At 42.1% G+C, this 12,975-nt stretch overlaps 1 protein-coding gene across 1 annotated transcript in view; it reads left to right on the top strand.

The window, feature by feature from the left end:
• grk3 (G protein-coupled receptor kinase 3) overlaps positions 1–12,975 on the top strand; it is a 72,619-nt gene that overhangs the window by 49,469 nt on the left and 10,175 nt on the right. Inside the window, exons 12-17 of the mRNA XM_040048767.1 lie at positions 1,757–1,851; positions 3,173–3,280; positions 5,637–5,703; positions 9,228–9,328; positions 10,282–10,348; positions 11,529–11,624. Of these exons, the coding sequence (XP_039904701.1) occupies positions 1,757–1,851; positions 3,173–3,280; positions 5,637–5,703; positions 9,228–9,328; positions 10,282–10,348; positions 11,529–11,624 (534 nt within the window). The remainder of the gene's footprint in view (positions 1–1,756; positions 1,852–3,172; positions 3,281–5,636; positions 5,704–9,227; positions 9,329–10,281; positions 10,349–11,528; positions 11,625–12,975) is intronic.

Genomic DNA, 12,975 nt, shown 5'->3' with positions numbered 1-12,975 from the left:
AAAAAACAAACAAACTTAGAAGCTAGCTGTGGTATAGGGGATTACTAGCTACTACCTCTGATTGACTTAACCGGGTGTTACTGCCGATGTCAATCATCAAGTCTACGGAATTTATATTTGCCCTTGCCCAGCAGTTTTAAATTTCCTTCAATGTCACCTGCTCTGGCCCCTGGAAGACAATTGACTATGGTTGCCGGTGTCTCTAGCTTCACATCATGTCTTAGAACAGAATCGCCAATTTGCAGAGTTTGGTCCACACACATGAATGGGGTTGATGGCATACCAGGGGCTTCTTCTATGCTTCCTCCTCACCGTCACCCAGTCATCCTGTTTTCCCGGCTGCTCACGGCAGTCTGTTGGGGCAGAGCTAACGGGGCTACGCTACCTTCAGCTGCACCAGCTACAGGGGCCTGGCTAGCTGCAGGTTTTTCAACGATGCAAGCTGCGTCTCCAGTTCAGGGACCTTAGCCTCCAGAGCTGCAAACAGGTTAATTCCATTACAAGTATTGCTATTTCTAAAGGAGGCCGATGAGTAACTAAACATCTGACACACAGAGCAGGAAAGTGCAAGAGAGACAGGTCAAGAGGCCATGTCGCCATTGTGTCGGCTATGAGCTAAACTGACAAACAGTCATCTAAAGCAATGGAAGACATATTGTAGTAAACAGCGTGTTTTGCACAGCACTAAATAAAGGACGGGAGTATAATAATATAAATGACAATAAATGATAAATATAATATCGTCATCCAATATAGGACTTCAAATAAATCAGTCCAGCAATTCACCTCACCAGAATCGGTGTCTGTGGCTTATTACTGCGGGGCACTGGACACATGCTCTCCACGTTCAACTTTCAACTTACAGATCCTTTTTTTTGTATGTGTGTCTTTTGTATTGTTCATCTGTAAAAGCAGCACCTTTCATATTCCATGCAGTCGTATAAATCCGCCTCTGAAAATAGTCCCTCAACATATTTGTCCGGCTTAGCTAAAACTGAAGCGACCAGCTGTTTCAGGAAATCGCTGAGTGGTTTAAAAAGGTAATGACCACATACAGCATCTGAGCGTTTTTCTACTTCCCGGGAGTCACACAAAGCAAGAAAACACAATTTTGTACTTCATAGGATTTATTTACCATCAGAAAATGTTTTAATATCACCAGAGTTTTAATCCTTTGTTTTAAAAAATCAAAACAACCAAAACTGCAATGATTATCATTAACTGCACATCAGAACCTGTGCCATGTTCCCTTTAGATAACAGTTTGCTATTCAGGCTGTAAAAGGGGGATTCTAACTTTTTAGATAAGCATCCCTTAGTCCACTCACCCACCGCTGCACCTCCACAGCTTCACGTTTCATAGCTTCATATCAACCAATTTGTCAGCTGTCCTCTGTTTTTTCTCCGATTCCCCTGTTTGGACTGGCTGCCATCATAATGGATATATTTTGCTGGAAGTCAGGGAGCAGTTTTAGTGCTTCAGTAAACAGTGCAGTTCAATGCAAATAATACTAAGGCAGCGTTGGACAGAAAGAAAGAGAGTGAGCTCCAGATGTGCCAAACGGCAGAGGATAACCAGGACAGGAGGCGCTCTTACTGTCTGTATTCACACAGAATCTCTGCTAGGGAACGGAAATTGTAACTTAAGTCTTGAATTAGTGAGCTCTCCAACATTGTATCCTATGCTTTATCGTGTTATCTCTCACATTCTCCATCACCCTCTCCATCACTCTGCCTATGTGTATGTCCTCCCTCAGCCAGCTAATATCCTGTTGGATGAACACGGTCATGTTCGTATCTCTGACCTCGGCTTGGCCTGCGACTTTTCCAAGAAGAAGCCCCACGCCAGCGTGTAAGTTCATCTGAGTTTAACTCTGCACAGCATTTATGTGTCGGGGGGTAGGTGGGTGGGCGGGCTCATAAATGTATATAAATCTATATTAATATGAAATACAGCTGGCGCTGCTCGGGGTTCTCTCTGAACATCTCTCGCAGTGATTACATTTTAAATGGGTTGGACTATCTCAGCTCGCTGCACTTTGACAAGTGGAGAGGATTGTGCCGACCTGATGGATCATGCATTAAAGGGCAAATAAAAAGAGTCTGTGGTGAGGTTCCCAAGAAGGGAGCTGTATTAAGTTACTGTTAATGCAAGTCAAACATTTCCTGCTGCTGCAGCTTCACATTAAAAGCTTTTTAAGTGGTGAAACACATTTTAATTGAATATGAAGTAACCACAGGAAATGCATTGTGTTGCTGCGTACTCTGCTGATTAATGTGCTCCTCGGAGATTGTTAGTGAGCAAAAAGACAGCACTGTAATGTCTCGGGCAGCGAGTTGTCAGAAAGAGACGCTGAGGAGGACAAACATCCCACTGCAACTTCTTGTCCATCCAGTCAGCGATGTGGGTTGAAATGATGTCTTCACATTGGTTGGGTGAGTGGTGATATATGATACACCACTATTACATGAAGTGTTCTTCAGTAAATCAGCGCTAACTAATCAGTTGCAATTCAAAGATCAGTTTTCTGCCCATGATTGTGGTGCCTTTAGAGCTTTGTGTGTCAGGTCCACAAACATAGCGGTGGGCTGCTGTCCATCACACGTTGACATTTTAAGTAGCTGTGCAGGACTGGCAGCGTGCTCCTCAGTTGAGATGGAGACTGGCAGCAAAGCTTGAGTGATTGATCCCTAATACGTCAATGAATTGCTTCGCCCTGCATGGATCATAATGTGGAGCTCAGTGAGCTCGCAGCAGACATTCAGCATCTTTTCATTACAGTTATTATCACTAATACTTTTAACTGTCTACTTGTACATTGTTGGAGAATATTATTTCTTGGATTCATTTGAATATTTTCAGACATGTTATCTTGGGCTCTGTTCATTGTTATTTTACATGATTGATGCTCCATTTATGCTATTGTTTATAGCTCTACTCTCCTGCAAACGATGAAAGCTAAACACAAGGGCCTACATTGGGTTCAGTTTCAGTAAAATGAATTTCTGCAAAGAGGTGTAATGAATTGGTACTTAATACCTAGATTTAAAAAAATAGAATAAAAAGAATAAGCCCAGAAGGGCTGACTGTCCTGAACATCTTTATAATAATTATTGAGAGAAATACCAATTTCCTGCATTCATTGTTTTGACGTGTGCTGTGCTTGTTGCAGTGGCACTCATGGCTACATGGCTCCAGAGGTTCTTCAGAAGGGGACGGCATACGACAGCAGTGCCGACTGGTTCTCCTTAGGCTGCATGCTCTTCAAACTCCTCCGAGGGTAACCACTCAGGCTTTACTTGTTCCTCTCAGCTCATCTATCCCCCTTGCTGCACTGTCCTGACTTCCTGTCAGTTTTCAGCCTGCTCTGCCACTCTCAGTAAACTCTTCGAATCTGCTCGCTCGCCTTTCTCGGCATCTCTCACCAGCCTGCTTTCTATTTGGTGTGTGTTTGATCTTGTTTGTGTGCAAGCCTGTGTGTGTGTGTGTTTTTTTTTTTTTTGATCTGGAGTGTGTAAATGCCAGAGGTCTGGGTACAGTAGGTCAGAAATCCGGTAAAAACAGCTGTGTGCGTGTGTGTGCGTGCGTGTGTGTGCGTGCGTGTGTGTGTGGGGGGGTGTTGGGCGGGTTTGCTTGTCCTGAGTGAGCAAAAGAGAAGAGCAAGTGTGACGTAAATCCATTGATGTTCAGATCCATGTGTTTGAACACTTTAAAGAGGAAGAGTGTGTAGGCCTTTGGTCAAAGGTTGTCTGCGTCTTTCAACACTAGAGTCCAAATTCTCAGAGCTGGATGAGATTTTTTTTTTTCTTTCTTTTTTTTGGAAAACACTTAAAGCAAGATGTGGTCAGTATCATTGTTTTCTTCTTTTTACACACACATATACACTGTCTCATACAAGTGAGTACACCCCTCAAAATTTTGTAAATATTTTGTTATATCTTTTCATGGGACAACATTGAAGATATGACACTTTGATACAATGTAAAGAAGTCAGTGTACAGCTTGCTGCCCCCTCTAAGTAACTCAACACACAGCCATTATTGCCTAAACCGCTTGCAACAAAAGTGAGTATATATACATATATATGTGTATATATCTCTACCTGTCTGTCTGTCTAGACATGTCTATACACATATCTAGATATAGGCATATAGATAGATAGACATAGGGGGGTTGTATGTACATATACAACCCCCCCCCCCCCCCCCCCCCCCCCAAAATATCACTCCATCAATTAGTGAACAGTCTCTGAAATAATAAATTTCATCCTGTTCCATGCCCATATTTAATTTCACACACTACAGGGTTTTGGCTAAGAAGACTGGCTTCAGGTTTAATAGACGTTCTTGTGCATATTTTTGTATTTTTTTCCACACTGTTGACGATGTGTTACCTCTCTAGTATTATCTCTTTCTGAGCAGCTGATACATTTTTGTTCTTGGCTTTACTCATCCGGACATCCTGGCTTCTGAGAAATTTTTTTTTTTCTTTCACCAACGCACCACTACCTTTTTTTTTTTTTTTTTGAGGGAGTGGGGAACATGTTGACTGTGATTGGTTGTTGCGGCGGCGTTGCGCCAACTCTACGTACTGACTGATGGGCCAGATGTGCTGATCGAATTTTAAAATCTTGGTTTATGGTTGTGCTCTCGACCAGCCTGGGAACGTCTTAGTGTCCTCCAGAAAGGCTGGATGAGGTGGCCGGGGAGAGGGAGGTCTGGGCTTCTCTGCTTAGGCTGCTGCCCCCGTGGTCCGCTGCGCAAGAAAATGGATGGATACTGAAAAAGCACAGATCTTGAACAGGAATGGTCTTCCCTGCCTGCATGCTAGTAATGCACATGTATTGCTTTTCCACACACTAGCATATACTGTACTGCCAGACCTAATCAATCCATAATTTGTTTGTTGTTTATCTAATATTTATCTAAATTGCACACTATTTACTGTAAATCTACTTAGAAGCGGGCAAGAAGCCAGCTAGCTGTAGCTTACTTACTGCTGCACTTGTTTCATAACTTTAGCAGCGAGCAAGCCAGCTTACCTGCCAGAAGGGTTAAAGAACTTAACTAGCTAGTAGAGATAAGCATTGAAGCTAGCAGAGAAGCTAACATTAGCCAGAAGAAAGCAATCTAAATAAAGTTCTCTCCAGATCCGGTGCCCTGCCTGCATATTTATTTATTTTTTTTAGTCACTGCCTCTGTTCTAATTGAAGCTAATGTGTTCCTAACCTTTTAATCCAGTCCTTTGACTGGATGGAAGGATGGATACTATTTTTGCAGTATGCACTAACCTGTGCCACATTAGAATGCTTACATTAAAATATGGTTCATCATGAATCTTAATTCAGTCTGATAGTGCCAGTTGGATAGATGGTGTAGGACGTCTGGCTGTTAAAGCATTAAAAAACTCCTACTTTCTTCAGTGTTCTTTCCACACCAGCTGCACAAACACTCATTAACATCTACCAAGTCAGCTTTTGAAGCTGCAGGTGTGTTGGCAGCGTCTGTGTAATTTACCTGAGGGAGTTTTTTGTTCTTGCTTCCAAACACCTCTTTTCTCACTCCATCCATCTCCACTTCTGCTGTTCCTAGTCATCGACAGCGTCATCATCTCGCTCTCTGTCTCTTCTGTTTTAGGCACAGTCCTTTCAGACAGCACAAGACCAAAGACAAACATGAGATCGACCGCATGACGCTCACCATGGTAAGATACATCCACACTACATGAGAGAAGTGGCATGAGAAGGCAGAGATGCATGGGTGTCTGTGTGTAAACACATCTCAAAGCACACACAGGGGTGTGTGTGTGTGTGTGTGTGTGTGTGTGTGTGTGTGTGTGTGTCTTTGCTTTACCCTAAGCACATGGGTTTGGCCTGTTTGGCTTACAGTAATTCCAAATGTGTACACACTCATATATATATATATTCATATATAGGCGCGTACTGTACTGTGAAAAAATAGCCTGAGCAGAATCTGTTGCTAGTCTGTCCTGCACATCTTTGACAGGGTTGTATGTAAGTTTTGGGATCAGCTTTTAGTGTCTTTGCCTGTTGACCTTGCTTTTTTGTAGGTGTGCAGATAGAAATGGGAGCAGTATCCACTGTCACTCTTCCACTAGGAGCAAAGCTTGTAAAATAGCTCACTGTTTACAGGAACACAGCTGGATGAGCGAAAGTAGCCATTAGCTTGATCATTGTTTGCTGTGGGTTCAAACTTGTACACAGATCAAGTCCCTCTAAAACAAAATCATTCCACTGTGTGACTAAATGAAAATGTAACTCTTTTTAATTAGTACCTAATTGACTCAGTTTTGGTTGTTTTGAGTACCACATAATGTACGTGGGGTCGTTGTATGCGACACAAACACAACGACAATGGAGGATGTCGAGTCAGTGGTGTACCTGCTGCTAAGTCTGTTGCTTTGTGTCAGACTCATGGACCGCTGTATTGGTTTGTGTGCGGCTGCTTCCCTCATTGCCAGGTTTCAAAATCGGCAGTTTTGATTTTCATGAAGTAGTTGCTCTGTTGGAACCTAGGCCGAGCGGGTACTGAAAAAGTACTTGGTACCACGTACTAGTGGAAAAGGGCTATTATTGTACCTTCAGTACTGCATTAAAGCAGAATGAAGAAACAGCTGACACCATTTTGGCCAAAATTTTAATAATAATAATGTATACTTTATTGATCCCCGTGGGGAATTCCTCTCTGCATTTAACCCATTCACTCAGTGAAGCAGTGTTGATGTGTTGTATTGAAGAGATAACAACTGAGTTGAAGTAGGGCTGGGATGGATTTAAGTGTAATACTACGTTTGCATTGTGGGTCTATGAAACTGTCCTTAACAAAGCCTTTGAGGAAAACAAAAAGCACACATCCAGAAACAGAATGACACACCCACTGTTAATACACTGCCCCCTGGTGGTGAAAGTTCAACTCTGCACTGGGTAACTGCACCAAGCATCTATAAGGTTTGCTAGATGGGGTTGATGAGGCAATATTGCACAATTAACTATTATTACACAAAGTAGCTTAGAAGGGCTGGAGTCTACTCTGAGTGTCTGTCTGAGGAATTTGATGCTGAGCGTGTGGGATGGATGGTGTCTGTTGAGCCCACCCACGACATGTCTGCTTTACCCTCCTCACATCCACACCAGACTCGTGCAAAGGCGACATGTCATGTTAGAGTGCAGGCAGGTTCATCGTGACAAAGCACAATGTGAATGTTCACCACAGCCTGACGCTCATCTCTCTGCCTACCAGCTGCAGCAGCTGTCCATCACAGGGGAGTGGAGCCAGAGATCTGGCTCTGTTTGTGTGTTTTGTCAGGACATGAAACAGTTGAATTGTGACGGTGCTCCAGCCCTCACATACACTGAGCATGCCTGCTAAACAGTGAAAGTATGATCTTTCATATCATAATAAATCCAGATTAGGATTTTAATCCAGCCACTTAATCTGGTTTTATCCCCTTAATCCTTGTCTGGGTGTGTATCTGTGTTTCAGAAAGGGGCTGGGAGAGGAGGAGTATTGCGATTCATCCGTGAACAGACTAAAAATACTGCTTTATATGCCCCAGTGTTTATTAAACGTGATGAATGGTTTCATTACATAAACATGAAGGATGGAGAGCACAGTGAAAAGGCTGAGAGCTGAGCAGCCAAGACAGGAAGAGATGAATGGAGCAGATCTCAGTAGATGGCATGTCTGAACTTTGAAACACCTCCATGAAGCAACTGAGCAAAAAAATCCAAGGGTGGAGGCTGACTTGGGTTGTAGCAGGGGACTGTATGAAGAGAAATGGGCAGGTGCTAAAACAGCTGTTGACTTATCCCACTTATCAACCCTTTCTGTCCGGTGAAGGGCAAAGAGAGTATGAGTTACTCTCTGCCTTTAGATGAGACTAGAAGAAGAAGGACACTTGAGTCATGGAGCTTTCCAGACTTTTAGAGGAAAATGAAGGGTGGTTAAAAATAAAACTTCAAATTTGAGTTGGCTTTTAAGGGAAGGCTGTGCTATACTGTGGGGAGAAAAAGTAAGGTATAACCACATGCCACACTTTCTGGATGCTGCTCGGCTCCGTTTTTTCACCTTTTTGGGGGCAGAACCTGCAGGGACGCGTTTCATGCGTAGAGTCCCAAAAGCTAGTTGGAAGAGATTCTTGGAGCAAAAGACACCAACTCGTCTGCAGGTTTCATTTCAAGCTGAACTTTGTCTGGTGTTAAACATCAACTGATACAGCTATTACAAATATTGTGAATGTAGGAAAAGCCTTTTAGTATTCACATCTTTTCATTAGTTTGTTTTATAAATACTCTTCTAACAACTGTAGCTGCCTAACGTTCTGAAAGTTCATTTATGATGATTTTAATTGTAGGGTAGTACAGAGCCATTATTCCATAGTTTAACCAAATTGACACAACCAGTGCAGATGTACACGTAGTTAAGACACTGCAGAATTATCAGCAGCACGTATTAAAAGATGAGAGAGAATGGAGTCGTGATCATGATGAGTAGATGCAAACTTCTGACCACAGCTGTATAATTGCTGATCTAGTTGTTAACACATTTGCCCTGCACACAAAAAAGGCTTCTTTGTTTCTGGGAGCAGACCCAGCCTCAGGGGGTCACTACTGAGTATACTCCTACTGCCTAGATTGTTTTTTTTTTTTGTTTTTGTTGTTGTTGTTGAAAAGTTTGTGAAGGTGGACCATAACAGCCGTTACTTTGGTGACTGGTGTTTAACTTTTGTTTTTAGTGGCCTCAGCTGTAATGGTATATACGCTTATTCCATTTTTATTTACTCTTTTCAAAGAAACCTTAAGAACTCTTTCAGCTCTTTATCAGTCATCAGCTGAACATGTAGTCAGTGCAAACGTGACATAAAAATATTACATCAGTAAGATCAGTGAGGTGAAAAGGTACTGCTTCAGTAAGTTGTACTTTTTTCATAATGCCTTATTGATATGTATTGGCTGTACCAATTACTCTGAGCATTCTATCTACACGTACTCTGTCCTCCATAGATGCAGAGGTGCTGGCCCTGAGTTTGCTGCTTTTATATCAGCTATCTAAGCCTGTCTGTAATCAGAGGAGTTTGGATGTTATTTTATTTTTAAGCAAAGTGTTCACTGCAAAGTTCACTACTCAGTTCAAACATCTCACTCTCATTCCCTCCTCTTCCCTTCCTTCCTCCCTTCCTTCTTTCCTTCCTCTCTGTTTCACCCGCAGAATGTGGAGCTGCCAGACTCTTTCACTGCAGAGCTCAAAGATCTTCTGGAGGGGCTGCTGCAGAGAGATGTATCCAAGAGGCTCGGCTGCCAGGGCCGTGGGTATGATATGCACGCACCGCACACACTTATTTTCATATTTTAGTGAGGACCTCTAAGGGTACGTTCACACTGCAGGCGAAAGCACATCAAATCCAACTTTTTTGACCCTATGCGACCCATATCCGATCATGGTATGACAGTGTGAACAGCACAAATCCGATATTTTCAAATCCAACCTGGGTCACTTTTGTATGTGGTACTGAATCCGATACATATCTGATGTTTTAGTGTGTGACGTCTTCTTTTGCACATACGAGCCGCTTTGAGGGTTCACACTAGAGCGCGTTTGCTGTCACATTTTATTTGTAGTGTGAACAAGCAGACAAAAAAAATTGGATTTGATCAAAAAATCAGAATTGAGCATTAAGATCTGCAGTGTGAGCGTAGCCTAATTGACATAATGCCGCTTACCCTAGCCATTAAAAATGAATGCCTAAACCTAACCATAAACTAATTGTAACCGTGACACTAAAACCACATTTTGAGCCTCAAAAAGGCCTCCAGACACATGGGGATGGGCACTTTGTCCCCATAAGTGACTGTTGGTCCCCACAAGTACACAAGGCTAAATTTCACATTAACCTCTGTCATGTATCAGTGTTTATATACACAGGCATGCAGATGAATACATCAGTTAGACAAATTTTGCTAAATGTGCTCATTAAGTTTGATAACACTGGGTGGTGTAGTTTGCAGTCCGCTGGAGACAAATGGTGGTGGACATGAAGTGGACTAATAGAAGCTGAGTTCATAACTAATTTGATCATTGCTGTCATTTTGCATCAGCTTATAATTAAAGCCAAGGGATGGATCTTTGTCTGCTTGGGGTTAAATGGCAGAATTGTGTGCGTTTGTCAGAGGGCTGTATTATGGCAAACAGTGCCACCTAGTGTGGATATGAGAAATAACAGGGGTGTGTGTGTGTGTGTGTGTGTGTGTGTGTGTGTACGCAGAGCCTCTGAGGTGAAGGAGCATCAGTTTTTCAAAGGCATTGACTGGCAGCAAGTTTACCTCCAGAAGGTAAGTGAGGTTCACTTCTGTTGTGAATCTGCTTTATTCTTTGTTCTCTCAGGATTTCTTGCCTGGAAGCTTATAATCCAAGTCTGGTTTCCATGATGAAGCTAATTAATGTACAGTGTTTGATCAGACAGCGATCACAAGGTATCCAACTCTGATCTATACTATTATAGCTATAATGCAGGAGAGGTCATCAGCAGGTCTTCAGAGCTATGCTGACAAAAGCTGCAGTAGCTGCTGGTTATATACATTTATAATTGTTGCCCTCATGATTAGCAAAGAAAAAAAACTGACAAGTTGAGCCCACTTTGAATATGACATTATATCCACAAGTCTGATACTGATACTCAGTATCAGATGAAGCACAACTATTCATGCGATAAATTAATGAGTTTTGTGAGGTTCTTCAACAGCAGAAGAGTCTAGCTGATTCTTGCCATAGTAATGAGTCTGTGACGTCTGTTTCTGTCTATCAGCCTCACATCTCTACAGTAATTATTTCATTCACAGCAGAAAGTGGGGCTCAGCCTTACAGCAGGTTTTACTCGCCTCACCTGTTGACAAGTGATATTGTCTCCAAGGCCACAAACTTATCTGTTTTTGCCCCCAGTTCACATACTATAACTGGCCACATTAATTGTTGCTCTGCTTTTGCCATCCAGTTCACTACAAAACTACGACTTGATGGCATCCATTGCTGGGCCAATGTTTACTTAGGAGTTAGCAGTTAGCAGGCAGTGCTAACTTCAGTGGGTAGGCTTTCAAATCAGTGTGAACAACCAGACAAAAAAAAATTGGATTTGATCAAAAAATCAGAATTGAGCATTAAGACCTGCAGTGTGACCTTAGCCTTAGTGACCCTTTGACCCTAAGTCAAAGGGTCACTAAGAGCTGAGTCTTTGTTAGGGTTAATATATCATTCAAACTGAAAGCCACATAAAATCTTGGAGTTTTGCCTCCAATCAGGTAAACTAATGGAGGCTAACTAACTGACTAACTCTGAATTGGACTACATTAGTCCATGCCAATTACTGTTGCTATGGTTACCTTGAGGGAAGAACTGCTACAGGACTGTTGCTTTGCTAACACTCCTGTTTTGCTTTTATCGTCCTCTCACTTGTTCCACGTTTTGCCTCTTCTTCTGAAATCCATGTGTCTGTTCTCCCCCTCTTCCTCTGTCCAGTACTCTCCTCCTTTAATCCCTCCAAGGGGAGAGGTGAACGCTGCAGATGCTTTTGACATTGGATCTTTTGATGAAGAGGACACCAAGGGCATCAAGGTAAAACAATCTTACACTTCCATCTCCTCTCTTTATTTTAATTCAATTTAGTTTTATTTATATAGCACCAAACCACAACAACAGTCACCTCAAGGTGTTTAATATTGTAAGGTAGACCCTACAATAATACATACAGAGAAAAACCCAACAATTATATGACTCCCTATGAACAAGCACTTTTGCAACAGTGGGAAGTAAAAACTTTTAACAGGAAGAAATCTCCAGCAGAACTAGGCTGAGGGAGGGGCGGCCATCTGATGCAACCGGTTGGGGAGAGAGAAGGAAGACAGAGATTAATAACAAGTAATGATTCTATGCAGAGCGGTCTATTAACACATGAGTGAGTGAGAAAGGTGACTGAAGAGGAAATACTCAATGCACCATGGGAATTCCCCAGCAGCCTACACTTATTGCAGCATAACTAAGGGAAGTTTAAGGGTCACCTAATCCAGCCAAAAGGAAGTTTTTTATGCCTAATCCTAAAAGCAGAGATAGTGTCTGTCTCCCGAATCGAAACCGGAAGCTGGTTCCATAGAAGAAGGACCTGGAAACTGAAGGGTCTGCCTCCAATTCTACTTTTAAATACTCTAGGAACCACAAGTAAGCCTGCAGTGCGAGAGTGAAGTGCTTCTCAGGGAGTTTTTAGGACATCCTGATAATAACGAATTACAGTAGTCCAGCCTAGAAGTAATAAATGCATGAACTAGTTTTTCCCATGTCACTCTGAGTCAGGATATTTCTAATTTTAGAGATATTGCGCAAATGAAAGAAAGCAGTCCTATATATTTGCTTTATATGTGCACTGAAGGACATATCCTGGTCAAAAATGACTCCAAGGTTCCTCACAGTGTTACTGGAGGCCAAGGTAATGCCATCAGAGTAAGAATCTGGTTAGATACCATATTTCCAGGAATTTTAGGGCTGAGTACAGAACCTCAGTTTTATTGGAATTTAGAAGCAGAAAATTAGAGGTCGTCCAGGTCTTTGTCTTTAAGACGTTTCTGCAGTTTAACTAATTGGTGTGTATTATCTTTCTTAATGGATGGATAAAGTTGGGTGTTATCTTCCTAGCAGTGAATATGTATGCTATGCCTTCTGATGATAATGCCTGAGGGAAGCTAGTTAACGTTACAGGGATGGTTGGCTCAACAGTGCTCTGACTTTTTGCCAGCCCGGCTACAGTGCTGAAGAGAAACCTGGGGTTGTTCTTATTTTCTTCAGTGTTCAATAGTAAGATGTTCTAGCTTCACTTTTTTTTCTTTTTTTATAAAGCAGGAAACTATTTTTCCAGGTTAAATTATGATCTTCTAAATTTGTGATGGGGCATTTCCTCTCCAGCTTACGAGTTATC

Source organism: Simochromis diagramma, unplaced genomic scaffold, assembly GCF_900408965.1.
Source record: "Simochromis diagramma unplaced genomic scaffold, fSimDia1.1 OVJJ01000683.1, whole genome shotgun sequence".
NCBI lineage: Eukaryota > Metazoa > Chordata > Actinopteri > Cichliformes > Cichlidae > Simochromis > Simochromis diagramma.
The sequence above is the reverse complement of the archived record's forward strand: the minus strand, read 5'-3'. Positions and strand labels throughout refer to the sequence as shown.